General features: G+C 36.8%; 1 protein-coding gene across 2 annotated transcripts in view; it reads left to right on the top strand.

The window, feature by feature from the left end:
• LOC102216896 (transmembrane protein 266-like) overlaps positions 1 to 16431 on the top strand; it is a 46917-nt gene that overhangs the window by 1758 nt on the left and 28728 nt on the right. The window contains exons 2-5 of one of the 2 annotated variants that reach the window (XM_023333040.1): positions 332 to 406; positions 759 to 829; positions 2732 to 2868; positions 11065 to 11256. In XM_023333040.1, coding sequence (XP_023188808.1) covers positions 2855 to 2868; positions 11065 to 11256 — 206 coding nt within the window. In that variant the 5' untranslated portion in view covers positions 332 to 406; positions 759 to 829; positions 2732 to 2854. Of the gene's footprint in view, positions 1 to 331; positions 407 to 711; positions 830 to 2731; positions 2869 to 11064; positions 11257 to 16431 lie in introns of both variants that reach the window. The other variant, XM_005796157.2, reaches the window with a different exon arrangement.

Here is a 16431-nt window from a genome sequence, read left to right as displayed (position 1 = left end):
ACCCTATTGAGAACCTTTGGAGTTTCCTCAAGCAGAAGATCTGAGGGTGGGATGCAGTTCATATCAAAACAGCAGCTCTGGGAAGGTTTTCTGACTTCCTGCAAAGAAATTCAAGCAGAAACTCCACAAGCTCACAAGTTCAATGGATGCAAGATTTGTGCAGGTGATATCAAAGAAGGGGTCCTATGTTAACATGTAACTCGGTCTGTTACGATGTTTTTGATTGAAATAGCTTCTGATTTTAGTACATGTGACCACTTAATGCTGCACAGGAAAATTTGTAAGAATGTGAATACTGAATAAAAAGACTCACACATTTTGTCTTGCTTAGGCACCCCTGAATGGCTGCCACAGGAGATTCAAGAATTTCTGAAACATGCATGAAAGAATCAAAGCAACACTCCAGGTATGTTTTTGATGAGGGAATAACATTATAACAAGATGTAAAGCTAAATAAGTTGATTTTACATAATGTCTCCCCCTCTTCCCCTTTAAAAGTCAACTATCTCTGATACTGACCAAATGTATGTAAACTTAGAATTTTATGGCATTTACAAGAAAATCAAACATATATATATATACTGTATATAATAACAAGCAACCAAAATACATAAACCTAAAACCTCAAAGATTGCACTTTTTAGTTTTTAGTTCTGCTTCTTTATCTTTTGAATTGTCGATTTTCCAGCTCAGACTTTTGCTTTTCCACAGAGACGATCTGAGCTTCAGCCTCTCTGAGCTGCTTCTTGTCTCCTCAGACGGGCTCCTCTGGTTCTTCAACTCCTTATTCAACTGTTTGAGCTCCTCTGATTTCTCCTCATTCATCTTTGTGAGTTCCTCCTCCTTACCTATTTTAATTGCTTATCTTGATAGTCAAGGAACAACTTCCATGGAAGTGAAATGAAACATGAGCAGAAAAACAACCAAAATCAGTTTAAAAGTTACTTTCATATTTTTTATTTTGATTTTGTATAATAGAACTGGACAAAATAATGCATAACTACATAATCGTAGTAAAGTGATATATGGTTTGACAATCGATCCACTGCTCAGGCAGAAGAACTGCAGCAAAATTTTACTCTAGGAAGCAGTGTTGTAGTCAAGACCACCTAAACCGAGACCAAAACAAGACCAAGACCAGAGTGTATAGAGACCGAGACAAGATCAAGACTTTTATTGTCCGAGACCAAGTCAAAACCAAGACCAGTGCCCAGCGCTACATGACACAATAAAATGTGAAATATGATCAAAATTCCTAATCAAATTGATCTGAAAGATTCACATTCCTATAAGAACACCTAGATATTAAATACTTAAGATCTGAAATAAATTTTACCAATATTAAAAGCAGAACAAACTCTTTGTTCTGCTTATCTAAAAAGATAATGCCCTGGGCATTTGCCCATATAATTCATGTCAGAAATCACCACTGTCTGCACTAGCAATTGAGGCAATGGCCTGACGGTAAACAACGCTCAACTATGAACACTGACCAAAGAGCAACAAGCAAGAAGTAACCAAGCACAAGGCGCTCACCATGACTGTTCTCACCTTCTCTCCCACTGCATGAAGTCAGGCAGCACAATGCTGTAATGTCTACCATCATGACAGACATTACAGCTGCCACTTTGAATGAAAACAATCAATGAGCAATGTGCATGCTATGCATGCTTTTTTTATTCTTGTGTTTTATTTATTTGCTAATTAAATAAATATCAATGTATATAATTAAATAAAATAATGATAACTACTGCAGTGTACTGCATTACAAGAACAAAGAACGGCTCTCAGTGAGGCTCCAGTCCTATCTTCTTAGTAAAAAGAAGTTTAGAAGACTCGGATCGTTTGTGAATGTCACATCACTATATTGCAGATTTTTGGACGCAGTGTTGTCCCATATATACGACACCTTAGTCCAAGGGTGTAACCTTGTGTTTCCACAGTTGCGGTCTTGACTGGTCTTGAAATAAAATCCCGAGTACTCAGCACCCGAGACCGAGACAAGACCGAGACCAAATGCGGTCAAGACTGAGACCATCAAAAAATGGTTTCGAGACCAAGACCGGTTTCGAATACTACAACATTGCTAGGAAGGACATCTTTATATGTAAAAATTTTCAAATGTATATTTTGTTTTTCTTCTCTTTGACTGTTTTGTCAGTCTGTGTGGTTCTAACACACAAAGTCCTGATAAAATGCATCGAATTTTGAGTTTGAAATGAGATAAATGAAGAAAATATCAAGGGGATTAATACTTTTTCAAGACTCAGAGACTGTAGCTCTGTTGGCTTTTGAGCTACCGTTTGTCTTTAAAAGCTTTGCACGTCCAGAGATAAAAAGTTTGGCTATTCTTCTTTGTGACGCAGCTTAAACTCAGTCAGATTGGATAAAGAGTCTGTTAACATCAATATTCAAATTTTGCTGTCTTCCCACAGGTGTACCTTTCCCCTTTATTCAAGTCTTTTACAACCTCTAGCAGGTTGAAACCATGTATAATTTTCTTTCCAGTTAACAGTGCTGCCTTGTTTTGGTACATCACATAAAACCTTAAAAAATTCCACTCAGGCTCATGTTTGTAACAATGTGGAAAAGCTCAAGGGGTTTGAATTATATTGCAAGACACTCTATGGATTATAAAATAACATTTTCCTGCTGCGTGAAGCTGTGTTAGGTACAGTCGGACTGTACGTCTCTGAGTTCCTGACGGTGTAACTAGATGTGCTCTCCGCAGGTTTAGCATGAAAGCGGGACCTCTTAGGTGGAAAGGCGAACTGCAGCTCTAAAACAAAAGTAAGGGGAATCGTGTGGAGAGACTTCACCACCTCATCGCTTCCCTTCTCCATCATCCGTCATTATGGCTAATGCTGAGTAAGTAAAAATCATAAACTATGTTTACCATTGATCCAGTCACTCAAAATCTTTAAAAAAATAAATAAATCCTTTTCCTTTAGTTAAGTCCCCCCCCAAGCATTTCCCCCCATTTGCTCGTTCTCTCACTCTGTCACCATATTTGTGTTTGTGTCTCCATTGGAACAATAATGGCCTTTACTGTATGGACTCACACGCGTCTGTTTGAATGAGGATGCACAGGTTGGGTCAGGCACAAATGCTGACCGTTATGTTGATTCTTGAGGTGAAACGTCTTCTGTGTGTAATGTGTAGTGAGAGCAGACAGACAGACAACAGAGGGAACATGAAGTTTACTGTGGGTCTGTGAGTGTGAGGAGAAAAAAGTGGGCAACGCTGAAAACAGTTTCTCTCTGTCAGGGTATAATACTGCTGGCGTCGTATTACTCTGTAATTTGTCTCTTCTTAACGAGCTGCATTTATTCTCTTGACCTAGATAAATGGCCTCAAATCATTGCTCCATTTTGGCTTTTATGAGTATTCCAGTTCAGTTCATTATTTCCTACAATGCTGGATTCACCGGCTCTTTGGGACATCGCCATATGATGACATGACTGAGGTCGTATTCATCCTGAGAGCGATCTGAATGTATTCATGAAAGAGGAAGGCTGATAAAGAAAGGCTCTTGTATTATGTTCAGATCTCCTGGGGCTTTCTTTAAACTTCACTCTGTGCAGCATGTAGACGTGCGTCAAAATTGTCCTTAGCCAGTTTGATGTTTGAATTTTGTTGCCGTTATTTTTTCATGTGAGATCCAAGTTTGAAAGGTTGTGTCTGTCAGTTAAGCTCTTTGATTTATGTTTATGAATTTGTAGCCTGACAGATTCTGTAGAAAAATAATCATCTTACGGACGCATCTTAGTAAATTACCATATCACTGAAAATTTTCAATCATTCCACTGATTCACTCCAAAGAGTGAAACTCAGATATTAAATACATTTGTTACACATAGAACAATGTATTTGAGGATTATTTTAGTTAATTTTTCTAATTGTGGTTCACAGGAAATGAAAACACTTTATTTTTAAAAAAAAATCTGAATATAATTTTTTTCTGATATATATCTTCCTTCCACTTAACTTTTCATAAATATGTACAGTACTTTAACAGGCACCAAATACTTTTTTTGTGAATTACCTGCGTTGTATAGGCTATGAATGTGTGCCAGACATCTGTCAAGTCATTTAAAAATATTTTATAATGATCTCAAGTAAAATTCACATTTTTTGAGAATTTGAATTTTCATTCCCTGTGAGCCGTAATTGTCAAAACAAACAAATAAACATTTAAGATGAACTTATTCAGTAGCAATAAGATATAATGTGAACTGAACTACAGGTTCTTCAGAGCTGGATGTGACTACAGTACGCTCTTTTTATCCATTCAATGTTAAAATGTTGATGTTTTTTTTTAGGATTTTCATTCTCTTTTTCCTTGTGCCATTTTATAATTAATCTAGTACAAGTTGTCCATTGTTGTGAAACTATAAGGCCTAAATTCATGTTATCTTTAAAGTTGTTTCATATTTTATAACTTTGTGATGCTCTGTACGTCAAAATGCAAGAAAAAGCATGAGTAATCTGTCTTTTCAGTTGTTTCGTCTTGGAGGATTCAAACTTCAGGATATTGAAATAATGTGTAATTATTTGGCATTATCTGACACTGAGGCTGTGCAAAGAGGTCTGCGGACCTTTCCGCTCCGGAGACAACATGTGCTGTCTTCGTCCTGCACAACAGGGCTCTCTGGGTCTCCTGTGTCTTCTGCTGCTTCTATCCGTAAAAGTTAGATAAGACACTGGTCACTCCAGGGCCAGAACAGTCTATTGTGCAGTTTGCCAATTCATCACAGGTTAATCTGTTATATTATAAATGAGCTACTGTGCTTGGCAGACTTCATTAATATCTGCTGGCAAGAAGTAATGGAAGTTTCTCTGGAAACGGAATTGGCTTTTCTAGTGCATAACCTGAGGCACTTCCTAAATTCTGTTAAAGTGACAAATGCTACGACATTAACTATGTTAAACACAGACTTTTCAAATCCATGACCATGCTTAGTGGGAATTACAGACATAACTTACACTTTGTTAGAGGTAAGAGAAGGCTTGTCTCATGGTGCCAGAGCTGGAGCCGGGCTTCTGACTGAGGCATAGCACCTTCCTATTGGATAAAAGTAAAATGCAGTGAACTGTTGGCTGTCTCTGACTCCTCTGAGGTAAATCTGTTATGCCCGGTGGTGTCCGGCTTCTCTAAAGTTGTCCTCAGCAGCTGGTGGGAGCAAGGGACATCTGCTTTGTTCTCCATACTCTGACCAGGTTTGATGTGAGCTTTTGATCTTCAAAAACTGTCCTGAAACATTCTCATTGTCTCTCGCCTGCCTGTGGTCTGTTAGTCGACCGAGATGTTTAAGATGGTTTCTGTTGTCGGAGAAAATCCTTTATCAAAGACGCTGTTAGACGTTTAGAAATGAAGTAACAAGGAGTCAGGAGATCAAAACTTTAACTTGAAATAGTAATTCAAGCCATTTTAAATGTATCCATATTTAACCTGTAGTCACTTGACAAGTGTTAAAGTTGCCAGATTTATTTTAAGCGTTTCACACATTTTTATTTCTTGTGGACACTTACATCTTTATTATTATGTATATTTGGACCTTTGGAACAAATTTGAAACAAATTTGCATCCAGACCCTCATGTTTACTGAAGCTTTGGCCAGTCCTTTTTGCAAAATACACTTTTTGCCCCCTTAAAAACAGTTAGCACCAAAAAACACAAAGGAAGTTCTATTTGACCATCCTTAGCTGTGACTATAGTACATATTTGCTTCATTATTGATAAGCTTCTGCAGTGTAACAAGATGTTTTTCCATCCAGCGCTGTATTCATTTTTTACCTAGATTTTGCATTGATAATGGGAGTCTGACCATTAACTCTAGTTTCAAACATTTCACAGCAGCTCATGCAAAATGTGTTTTATGAATCTTCCACACATAAAATATGTTTTAAATTAATTGACTATTTAGATAGAATCTCATGGTTATTTTCGGAGAAAGTCATGTTGGTCTACAGTTCGTAGCAACGACCTTCCCATTGGAAATGTGTGCCGCCAAACATATCGCTGAGTGCTGTGAAATATAATTTTTTTTACTCCGCAAATTTTTTGCTCATCTCTGTGGATTTGGGAAGGTCATCACTACACTCCAAGAAATGCAATTGCGTATTTAATACAAACAGGACAGAGCTCTAAAGGACCATAAAATATTGGTCACATTATCTGCGATAACATTTCTGGGACTGAAGTCATTTTGAGATGACTCACTTTTGTCTTGGTTCTGTCCTGGCTAGCCATTAGCTTTAAAACTCAATGAAGTTCTGCAGTGCAGTGAATAAAGCGTAAAATTCAATGTTTCTGTGCTTGTCTGTTCAGTGTGTTGGTATGCTAATATTTTTAAGCAAGCAACAAAGCTTAATTCGTCCTTATTCTTGTCCCCTTGGTCTCTTGTGATTTATGTAGAAAGAAGGTAGGGTTGCTAGCGTTCATTTGAGAGAGAACATGCTTCGGTGCTCCAGCCCCCCAGTTACTTCCATGACCTTCTCTTATGGCCAGTAAAGTCCCCTAAGCATATTTTGGCGCATAATAACCTTTCCTACCTGACCCACAACATGACAGTCCACCATTTAATTTTATCTGCCGCCCTTAGGGCAACATACTCCCCTTAATATCACCTCTGTCCTGTGGCTGCTCTTCTGCAGTTGAAGCTTTTTTTGTTCTCTTCTGGAATTAATCATTCAGAATTTTCCCATCGCCCATTTTTGTTACATAAAAACACCAACAAAGGTCAGTATTTGTTTAAAAGGTACCAAGTGCAGATAGACAAGAGTAAGAGTCTTTGTTTCTCAGGTTTGTTAATAATATTAGCAATGCATTTTAAAATTATTTAAAAAATGATTTAGAGACTTAAACTGTTAACAGTATGTAATGTAATGACTTTAAATTTTATTTGATTCATGATAAAGTGCAGAATAGCTCTCATTTAGGAAGAAAAAGATATTTCATCTTATTTTATTTTTTATTTTTTTACAAATGAGAAAATTAGACTTGATGGATATTTTTATTCAACCAAAGCCCTGTCTAATTGTAAAAAGAATATCAATATTAAAAATTTGCCAAAAATTTGATTTAACATGTATTTATAATTTAGATTTAACCATTCTATTGTCACACTGGCCATATGCTAAGGTGAATTTTCTGAAATCTTCATCTGAACGAACTTTCTAATCCCTGTTGAAAAACCTTCCTCACAGCATGATGCTGCCACCACCATATTTTCAAATTCGGTTTTTGCTCCTCAACCACCTCCACTTCTTCTTCGATGATGTGTTTGACATAACTCTGTTTCTTTTTAAATTTGACACAGTTCGACTATATTGACTTCTGAAAACAATTAGTTGTGCTGCATTATATTTAGTGTTAATCAAAGTCCATGCCACACTTTTTAGATTTTAATTGTAGCATATATGAAAATAATTTATTGTTTTCTTTTCACTTCTCAATTATGACTCACTTGCTGTTGGTCATTAACTTCCAACAATGTAGACGGAAGTTTGTTCAGGGCCTGTAATGCCTTTTGCAAGAGGTTGTTAAAGTGATGCAACTTTTTGTTGCAACTTTACCTGCTGCTTTTTTATAGCTTTTTTTAAAAGTCTTTTTGTTGCACTATAATGGAAGATAAATGTAAGGAAACAAATATGTAAGTTAGAAAATATGAACACATTCTAATCTAAATAACTGAATGAGCGATAGCTAAGATGCACTGCTAATTTCATTACTTAAGATCCAAAAATCTCTGAATATTTTACAAACCCATGTCAAGGTCAGCACCTTCTCCTGACATCTTGACTGTCAGCCAGGCAGAGAAGTACGGCCGCATCGCTGCAAGCTGTGCGTTGGTGAGCGCAGGACAGCTTGTGTCTGTCATGAACAGTTATGTGCGCGCTTCTGATTGCTTGGGAATCGAGCCAAAGCCTGCTGCTGTGCTGTGAATGCGAGGTGGTATGGATGAGATGTTGTTTGTAGGAGAGGTGTGGAGAAAACAACATCTTTCTGGCCTACACACTGTGGCAGAACATCGCATATCCACAGTCTTAGCGGATCAATTCTTCTCTACAGAATCTTGTTTTTGCGAGATGCCGACATTTCCAGAAAATAATACTGTTTGTTCGTTGTCACTTACAGTAAATGAATTGTAGTGGAAAACAAAGGAATACATTGCATTCCCTTTGCTTGTTGGCTACTACAGAGTGTCACCTTTTTCAGAATTAAATGGTATTGGCGAAGCTGCACAGAAAATCAGATGCTCTCTTGTCTTTGTGAAGGTAAACATAATCTTCCTGCTGGCTGATCTCAAGTTTCCTGAAAGTTCACTGTTACAATTGCGTGCATATGTACTTTAAAAAAAAAAAAAAAAAAAAGAAACACCCTGGAGCTTTAAAACTGGTTTTATTAGCCTCAGACATGTAATGCATATTGTGTTTCTATCTATGAGTCAACAGCATCTCAACCTCTGGTGTCTTATGTTTTGAATATATAGAAGATATGAATCTTCAGAAAGTGTTGGGCCCTTCTTGCCAAGGGAAATATCCCTGTCAGACTTAAAATGAGAGCTGCAACTCTTGAGACTAAAATACAATAACAGTTTTTGAAAGTGAAAAAAGCAATTCTGTTTCACGTCAGACAGTGATAAACCACTCTCAAATAGTTTAACCCCATTTATTTCTTTTAAATCATATTAATGCTACATGTTATGTTTCAAACAGGATAAAGAAAAGTCATTGCTGTACTTTTATATACATTAGAGACCTGGAATTTCACAGGACATCATGTCACAACATTTTTGTAACAGCTGCTTGCTCTTACAAATCAAGTAAAGGTTTTAAAGTGTGCATAAAATATAAAAACTATGAAATGTTGTTGCTAAAACAAAATTACTTTCAAAATTACATTAAATGCTGAAACTGATAAATACAGTTATTTGCCAACAAGAATAAATCATTTCTCCAGGGTGTTAAAAAATTAGATGAAAGTTGTACATTTATTTATCTTATTTAGGGTTTCAATTTTTTTTATCTAAGCTTAAAATAACAACGCCATCTTCCAAATCACTTCTAGCTAGAATTTAAATGTGTACATTTGTGCATTTATTGCTTTTTCTGTTCATATTTTGTTTTCACTTTGAGAAATAATTTGGTGATGTGAACAAATGTGGACATCACATTTGTTCACATGTGCTGTTCACAAATGTTCACATCACATGTGGATATTCACCAAATTATTGGAATTTTTATGCAATAGGCAACACAAAATAACATATAGGTTTGAAGTGAATTTATACATTGCGTTAATCAGTTTTTACATATTAATAGAAAGTGAGACATATTTGTTTTCATCCCTCTTCTATCTGGTCCAACCAGTTGCTTTCAGTAAGCACCAAGTTCATGAATAGCTTAGAGTAATACTTTCATGATTTAATTTAAAACTTTTTTTTAAAATCACATGTCATTTTCCTTCCAAAACAGTGTACTACTTGTACTACTTGCAGTTGATCTATCAGGAAAAGAAAATCCAATAAGTCCTAAAAAAATGTGTGGTTGCTATGGGTGTGTTACGTGGCTCTGTGCTGAAGTGACTCTACAGAAAAGGCGTAGCTTTATGCAGCATTTCAAAAAACACACCATAGCTTTCTTTCATGCACCAAATTGTTACTAGTTGTGTTTTTATTTTTTTATTTTAGGTTGAGCATTTTTATTTTGCAGCCCAGGTTGTGGCAGCCATCTCTTACCATCTCCAACTCCGTTCACCATTGAAGTTTTCTGTCATACTTTAAGCTCTTTCCATTAGTCCATTTCAGTCTTTCCTCTCTTGACTCCATCCTTATGTCCTTTCCTGGTATCTCTTCTTGGTTTCTACCCTCATTTGTGTTGTGTAAGCCCTCCTGTCCTTCCCCCCTCCCTTACTCTGGTTTCCCCTCCAGACCCACCTTTTCTAGACTCCCTTTGACATTTGTATGAGAGTGGGGATTCACTCAGCTGACAAAGGGAGAGGCAATGACGTCACAGCAGGCATGATACACCAGCATCTGCTCTGGTCTAAAAATACCCACCACAGGGCACACACAGTCAGTCTGCAGCTGCACTCAGCATTTATTTCCACCTCCACGCTCTACTGAGATGGCCCAGCTTTTACTCAACTAGGGCTTGTGGGCACGCTGGGGTACATGCTGCTTCGCTACAACTAAACAGTGGTGATGTGTCTACATATCTTGCTTGAAGAACAGGTTTACAAGGGTGTACATTTGCTCATGAAGACGTTTGCATTCTGCTGATAAATTGTTCAAAGCTCTTATGTAATTAAAATATTTAATATTCCAATATATAGTTTTATTTTAATTGCCTTTTGTATTATGGCAAATATGAATAACATAGCATATTTTGAATAATAAAATTTTAGCATTGCTTTCTAAATTGTCTATTTTTTTTTTAACATTTACTTACATTTTTATTGTTTTGCCCCCTCAACATTAGTTATTAAACTATTTTTTTTAACAAAACCTGACATACAGTACAGTAAAATAGCTCATGCATTACTTTATATTTTGCAAAATCCAGGACGAACAAACACACATACACAAAAATCATAACAGTGATAACCCCAATAGTTAAAATAATAATGAAAAAGATTCTAACATTTTCCTGGTATAATTGTTCAACAGCTTTCTCAGTCTGTTTTTATTTCCAATTAACTTATATTTCTTTCATTAATAAAAAACAGAAAAGTTTGTAAATGTGCAGAGCTAAAATGATCTTGACAGTTCCTGTCCCTTTACTCTTCCATTGTAGCTGTTTTAAACAGTTTTTTAATAACATGCTAAACCATTAAATAAAATCCAAACAATAAGGTCCTAAGTTTGCAATTTTATTTTCAAAATCAGCCACGTTTTAATTTGAATTTCCCCATCTGTTGGGTCCAAACTGACGTTACCGATTTGATATATTTGTACATGTTTCTAAAATAAATCTTCATTTTCTAAATCTTTTTCTCTCTTATGTCTGCCTGTGTGTACATGTTCCGCCCATCTGTTGCTGGGTTTGGCATATAACTAGAGAAGTGGAACAGGAAGGTCTGTCAGACTTGGAGATCATCTCCCAGCCGGTGGAGGATGAGAACCAGCGCCTGGCTCCTCCGGTCCAGCTGGTGAGCTTTGGCTACAGAGATCTGCCCCTCGCAGCTCTGGACCTCTCACTGGCCGGCTCTCAGCTGCTCTCCAATGCAGACGAAGATGAAAACAGGGAAGGGTAAGTCACTGGCAACATGCGGGAGGCATTCAGGACTTTAGACGTATTTGGCCATAGACAGGTTACATAGGCGTGGTATTAACATATAGTAAATTGCTAAAGTAATTTACTATATGTTTTTCAACAATTTTAGGAAATCAGCCTTACATGAAAGAGCAAAAATGGTAAAATCCTGTAGAAACACTTGTTAGAGGCTTCAAAACACCTGAGTCTTAGGTTTAGATTTAATTTGTTAGCAGAGCAACAACCTCAACCATCCTGTAAAAGTAAAGTAAAGCAGCTTAGATCAAAGTATATTAATTTCTTAGAATGGCAGAGTCAAAGTCCAACCCTCAAATGTATTGAGAATTTGTGGCAAGACTTGTACGATGCTCTTCAGCTACTTTGACTGAATTTGAACTAGTTTTCAATGAAGAATGGGAAAAAACCTTCTAAAAGGTCTATGTGAAAAGCAAACATGGAGGTGTAAACCAAAAGACGTGATGCTGTGACTGCAACAAGTATTTACTCAGGGAAGCTAAATTAAAAGGTCCTTGTTTTGTTCTCTTTACAATTGTGAAGTATTTGCGTTAGTCTATCATAAAATTGTATAAAATATATCAAAGTTAAAATTTTAAGCTAAAAAATTGTGAATATGTTCAGAGGTAAGAATACTTTTGCCAGGCTCTTATAGCAGCTGTAAACTATGCTCAATGATTTTTTAACTTAAATAAGACCCACAAGCACTGAAAGCCATTGTTTCAGAGCTTTACAAGAGTTAATTTCTCAATCTTCAGTTTCTCCTTTAGTTCATTTGTTTTTCAATGTGAACTCTGGTTTACTATTTTTCAGACCAGTGGGACTATTAAACATTTGGTGTGTTCTTTTTGTTCTTACTGTATGAGAAGAACTTAACAGCTTTTTCCAAAGAACTATCCAACATTAAAGGCAGGAAACATTCATAAGTCTGTAAACAAATATAGTGTATTAATTTAATGATACGATCATTCCTTAAGGCAGTTACATTGACTCAAACATCAGACTTTTAGGCAAATGACAGAAGTGGCATGCCAGTCATCCCCAACCTGTCCTACTCACACACACACACCCCTGTTGAAGAAGAGGCTATCTTTTAATGTCCCAGTGCAAAACCTGACTGATGCAAAGCAAATGTTACTGATCTCTTCCTCGTCAGCAGGGCTCTGAAGAAACCTGACGAGACAGCAACGCTCAGCTTGTGTTGGCCTTTGCAGAAATTTTAAAGAAGTTGCCTGGTCTGGGTCACGAAGTGGATGAGCATTATTGATTGATCATGTCAGCAGTGTGTAGACTAGATATAACCAGGAATGTATGCTGGCAATTTCAGCTGACCATATGTTTTGCAAATGTTGGCAGAATTTCTTTTAACTTCACTTGAACAGCCATAGCTATGCTCATGTGTACTGCACATCCCAACTGGTATGCTCAACAGTTCATGAAAAACACTTTTAATTTGCATATCAACCAGGAAATCAGAGTATAAAACACCCCATCAGTTCTGCACAGAAAATGCAAATCCATCATAGAAAATGTTTTAAATCTCTATGATACTTTAGACTCAGCTTTTGTCCGCAAACCTTTGTGACTTTTGCAGGACATTTTAAATAAAAGTACGGCAACTTCTGACACTAAATTAAATTTGGTTACCATGGGCTTCATAATAATCCAGGATATTCCAACAAACACAAAATCAACCTTGCATTTCTGTCACAGGTTCCCGACCAGCATCATACTGAAACAGTCCATGAAAAGGAGAGGAAGTCATGACTCTGGATAGTCCAGAGAGATTGTACATAAATAAATGGTCATATAATCTTTCTCTGAATTTGTAAAAATTTTACAGATTATGCTGCTGCGATACAGTTGCATTTCAGGTTTACTTTTTAAACCACCTCTGCTCTCCTTGCACAATGAAGTGTATGAGGAAGTGCCAGGACTAAAATAAATCTATCTACAGCAGAGGAACAGTTTCTAATAGTTATGTCTTTAAGAAATAGTAAATAATTCAACAATGACCTGAGACAGAATCGCTTATCATTCCTAAATCTGAAAATAATATTTTGAGTCTTTGGTAGTTTTGCAAATTGATATCAGATCACGACACAGTAGTCTTTTATTTTTAATTTGCAACGTTAGGTAGTTTTTTTTTCACATGCACAATCCATTAAATATGAGTCAAACCTTACTGTAAGCTCTCTGAGAAGCTCATACACTCTGTACGCTATAGCACAGGATTCAGCACACACATCCAAAAACTCCGTTTGACACCAAATCAGGCTTCACTCCATTGGTTCCCTTCAGTTAGCCAGTAATAGCCAGGAACAGATGGATTTCACAGACGCACCATCAACAGCAGGTAGTGAAGACTGTCACAGTATGCTGGTATCACACCTCGTGCAACCCAGTTAAATCTTGTTCCATATCGGGATCAGTAGTAACATGAATTTCCATTGCTCTTCGTGCTGACACAGATGTGTCAGTGTTTGTTAAAGATGTGATTTTTGTGGTACAATGATGCTAAAGCAAGGCCACCGGTTTGTAAAAAATAAGCTAAAGAGTGAGTCTGTTTTTTTTGGTCTGCAGGCAGATAAGTGCTTTTAACAGACAGGGGCTAAAGTTATTTTACCGTTGAACTCAATTTAATCAAAGTGTGTGCAATGTAATGCGGATGCTTTCATATCAAAGTCATTGGCGTAACATATCTGCCCATAAAAAAATAAAATGCAAGTAGGAGTTATAAAAGTAATCATACTTTCTTTAAGCGTTAATGAAATTCCATTTTCAATGCCAGGAAGAAATTTACATGCACTCATCCCTCATCATGGGCATTAATGCCAGGACATTTTTGGGGATTTATTTATGTACTTTTTTTCAGGGTGATATAATCATGCAAACTGCAACTTCAGTTCTTTTTAAAAACAAAAACCAAATGTGAATTTGAGTGGATTTTCTTTAATACACAAAGACTCAGAAATATACATGCATTTGTTTAAGATAATCAGCCAGATTTTAATGTCATTCAGACTCAATGCAGTTTTTAAGTGATGATTTTATTAAAATAGATAAAAAGACACTTGATGTATTTTGTGAGATGTGCCTCTGTGTTCGCATTTCTTCGCTTTGTAATATTTCTCTTTCTTATTGTTCAATCGTGAGATCTGAACTGAGAGTTGTGTTGTTCTGGGGGTTTTTTGTGAGCTTGTGTGTTATTTGAGGCTACGCACTTGAAGTACTTCAGGTATGTTGGTAATTCCTGCACTGTTCCATTTTTTCTGTGTTTGTAGATAATGGCTCACAAAGTGTTTTGCTGAAGTCCCAAACCCTTAAAAATGACTTGTAACCCTTTGCAGACAGAAAGATGTCAGTAAAGCCGTTTCATAAATATTGTTGAATGTCTTTATGTTAGAGCATGAATTTTTGAAATCTTTTAGCCTTCTTCATGTTTTCAGACAGATTCATAGTCGATTTCTTGATTTTGCTGTAAGTGAATGTAGTTACTGAAATTAAACCCAACTTTTTCAAAAATTAAAACTAAAATTAACATGGGTTAGTCACAGTTAATCCTTTATTGAACAAAAAGGTAATTTCTTTTTCATGTTTTTTTCCCTTTCTGAAAGAAAACACCATTAGAAAACTATGCCTAGTATTTTTATTTGATTATCTGAAACACACAAATGCTCCTAAAAAGCAATAACATAATTATTATGCCAGGAAACAAATACTCTTCCACTGCACTGTTGATACCTTGATACCTACGAAATTGCTTGAAATACATCATTTTGGGTATCTTTTTGTATTTATTTACTGGAGTAAGTTAAATATTCAATAAAATTCTGATTTCCTGTGAACAATTTGTACATTTTTAAAATTACAAGTTTACTGTAGAATGGACATGCTTTACTCAGCTAAGCAAAACTCTTTTCTTAATTGGATGTAATCATGTCAGAGTTTTTAAGTTGTTTGATACTCCAGATCCACATCTATGCTATCAGGCACAGAAAAAAGAAACTGTTCATGTATCCTCTTTGTCTGAGTGCTTTCGTGTCACCTGAGTTAAATGGCAGAGCAATGTGTGAGAGCCGCCGCACCAATATCTGTTCTCACTTTCAGAATGCAAATAGGATGAAGCTGGAGTGTGTATCTCAGGGTGAAGGATTGCTAAACTCACCTTTGGGGAAATGGAGCAGAGGAAATGAACCCTTTTCTTCTATTGACTAGCAGAGCGATGAAGGAAAACTGAAAGGAAGAACGACAGAAGCAGTTGGTTTTCAATTCACAGCTATGAAAATGAACATTTATACGGATGAGGAATGTTTTGGCTGCTCTGCTGACTCCACCTGGGAAAGTGGATTGCCCCACTGCTGGCATCCATCTGCCCCCACCTCTGAACATACACAAACTCACCCACTTCTTCCAGTCAGCATTAACTGGCTCATTGGCTCGATGAGTCAGAGGTAGAAGCATCACAACAAAGGCTAGCACGGTGAATGGTCAGGCATGATGATAGCTCTGAAAGTGAGTGTCACAAACGCAGTACAGGTGTTTCATCAACTCAGTGATTGCTGATTGGGTGAGGGGTGGGAGTTATTTTCAGTGGTAGTTTGGGAATAAGTTGCTGTCAGCAAGTTTTCTCATTTAGCCACTCTGCAGAAAAGGTATATGCCAATAAAAAAATGCATATTTAACTGATGAGTTTTCTCTCTTTAGTTTATTTTAGAAACTGTCAGCCTGTCAATTATTTTAAAGTTGTGAAACCATTCAGTTTTAGTGTTTAGTCCCTAAATAGTAACATAAAAAGGAACTGCAGCAGTTTTTGAATAATTGGCATCGTGGTTTATAAGAAGGAAGCAAGCAGCGAGGATTAATCAAGAGAAAAGACTTCAAGCTGCTGCTGTGTGATGAAGCACCTTCTGTCAGGCATGTTTGCATATCATAGCCTGTAACATTGTGAAGGCGGAGCTGACCTTACGGCTATCTCCAGAGTATTTGCTCCCTTCGCTCCTTGTAGTGGCAGAGGAGTCACTTATATACAACCTGTGTTTCTCGTGCTCCCCTTGTCTCTCCTCCACACATGTATATTTTTATGCGTGAGCAGAAATGCAGCACTCAGAGGATTTACACCACAGAGAAAGAGAGGCAGAAAACAAGGCCAGGCCT

This window comes from Xiphophorus maculatus, chromosome 4 (assembly GCF_002775205.1).
Source record: "Xiphophorus maculatus strain JP 163 A chromosome 4, X_maculatus-5.0-male, whole genome shotgun sequence".
In the NCBI taxonomy this organism is placed as follows: domain Eukaryota; kingdom Metazoa; phylum Chordata; class Actinopteri; order Cyprinodontiformes; family Poeciliidae; genus Xiphophorus; species Xiphophorus maculatus.
This window is presented reverse-complemented; position numbering and strand designations above follow the sequence as displayed.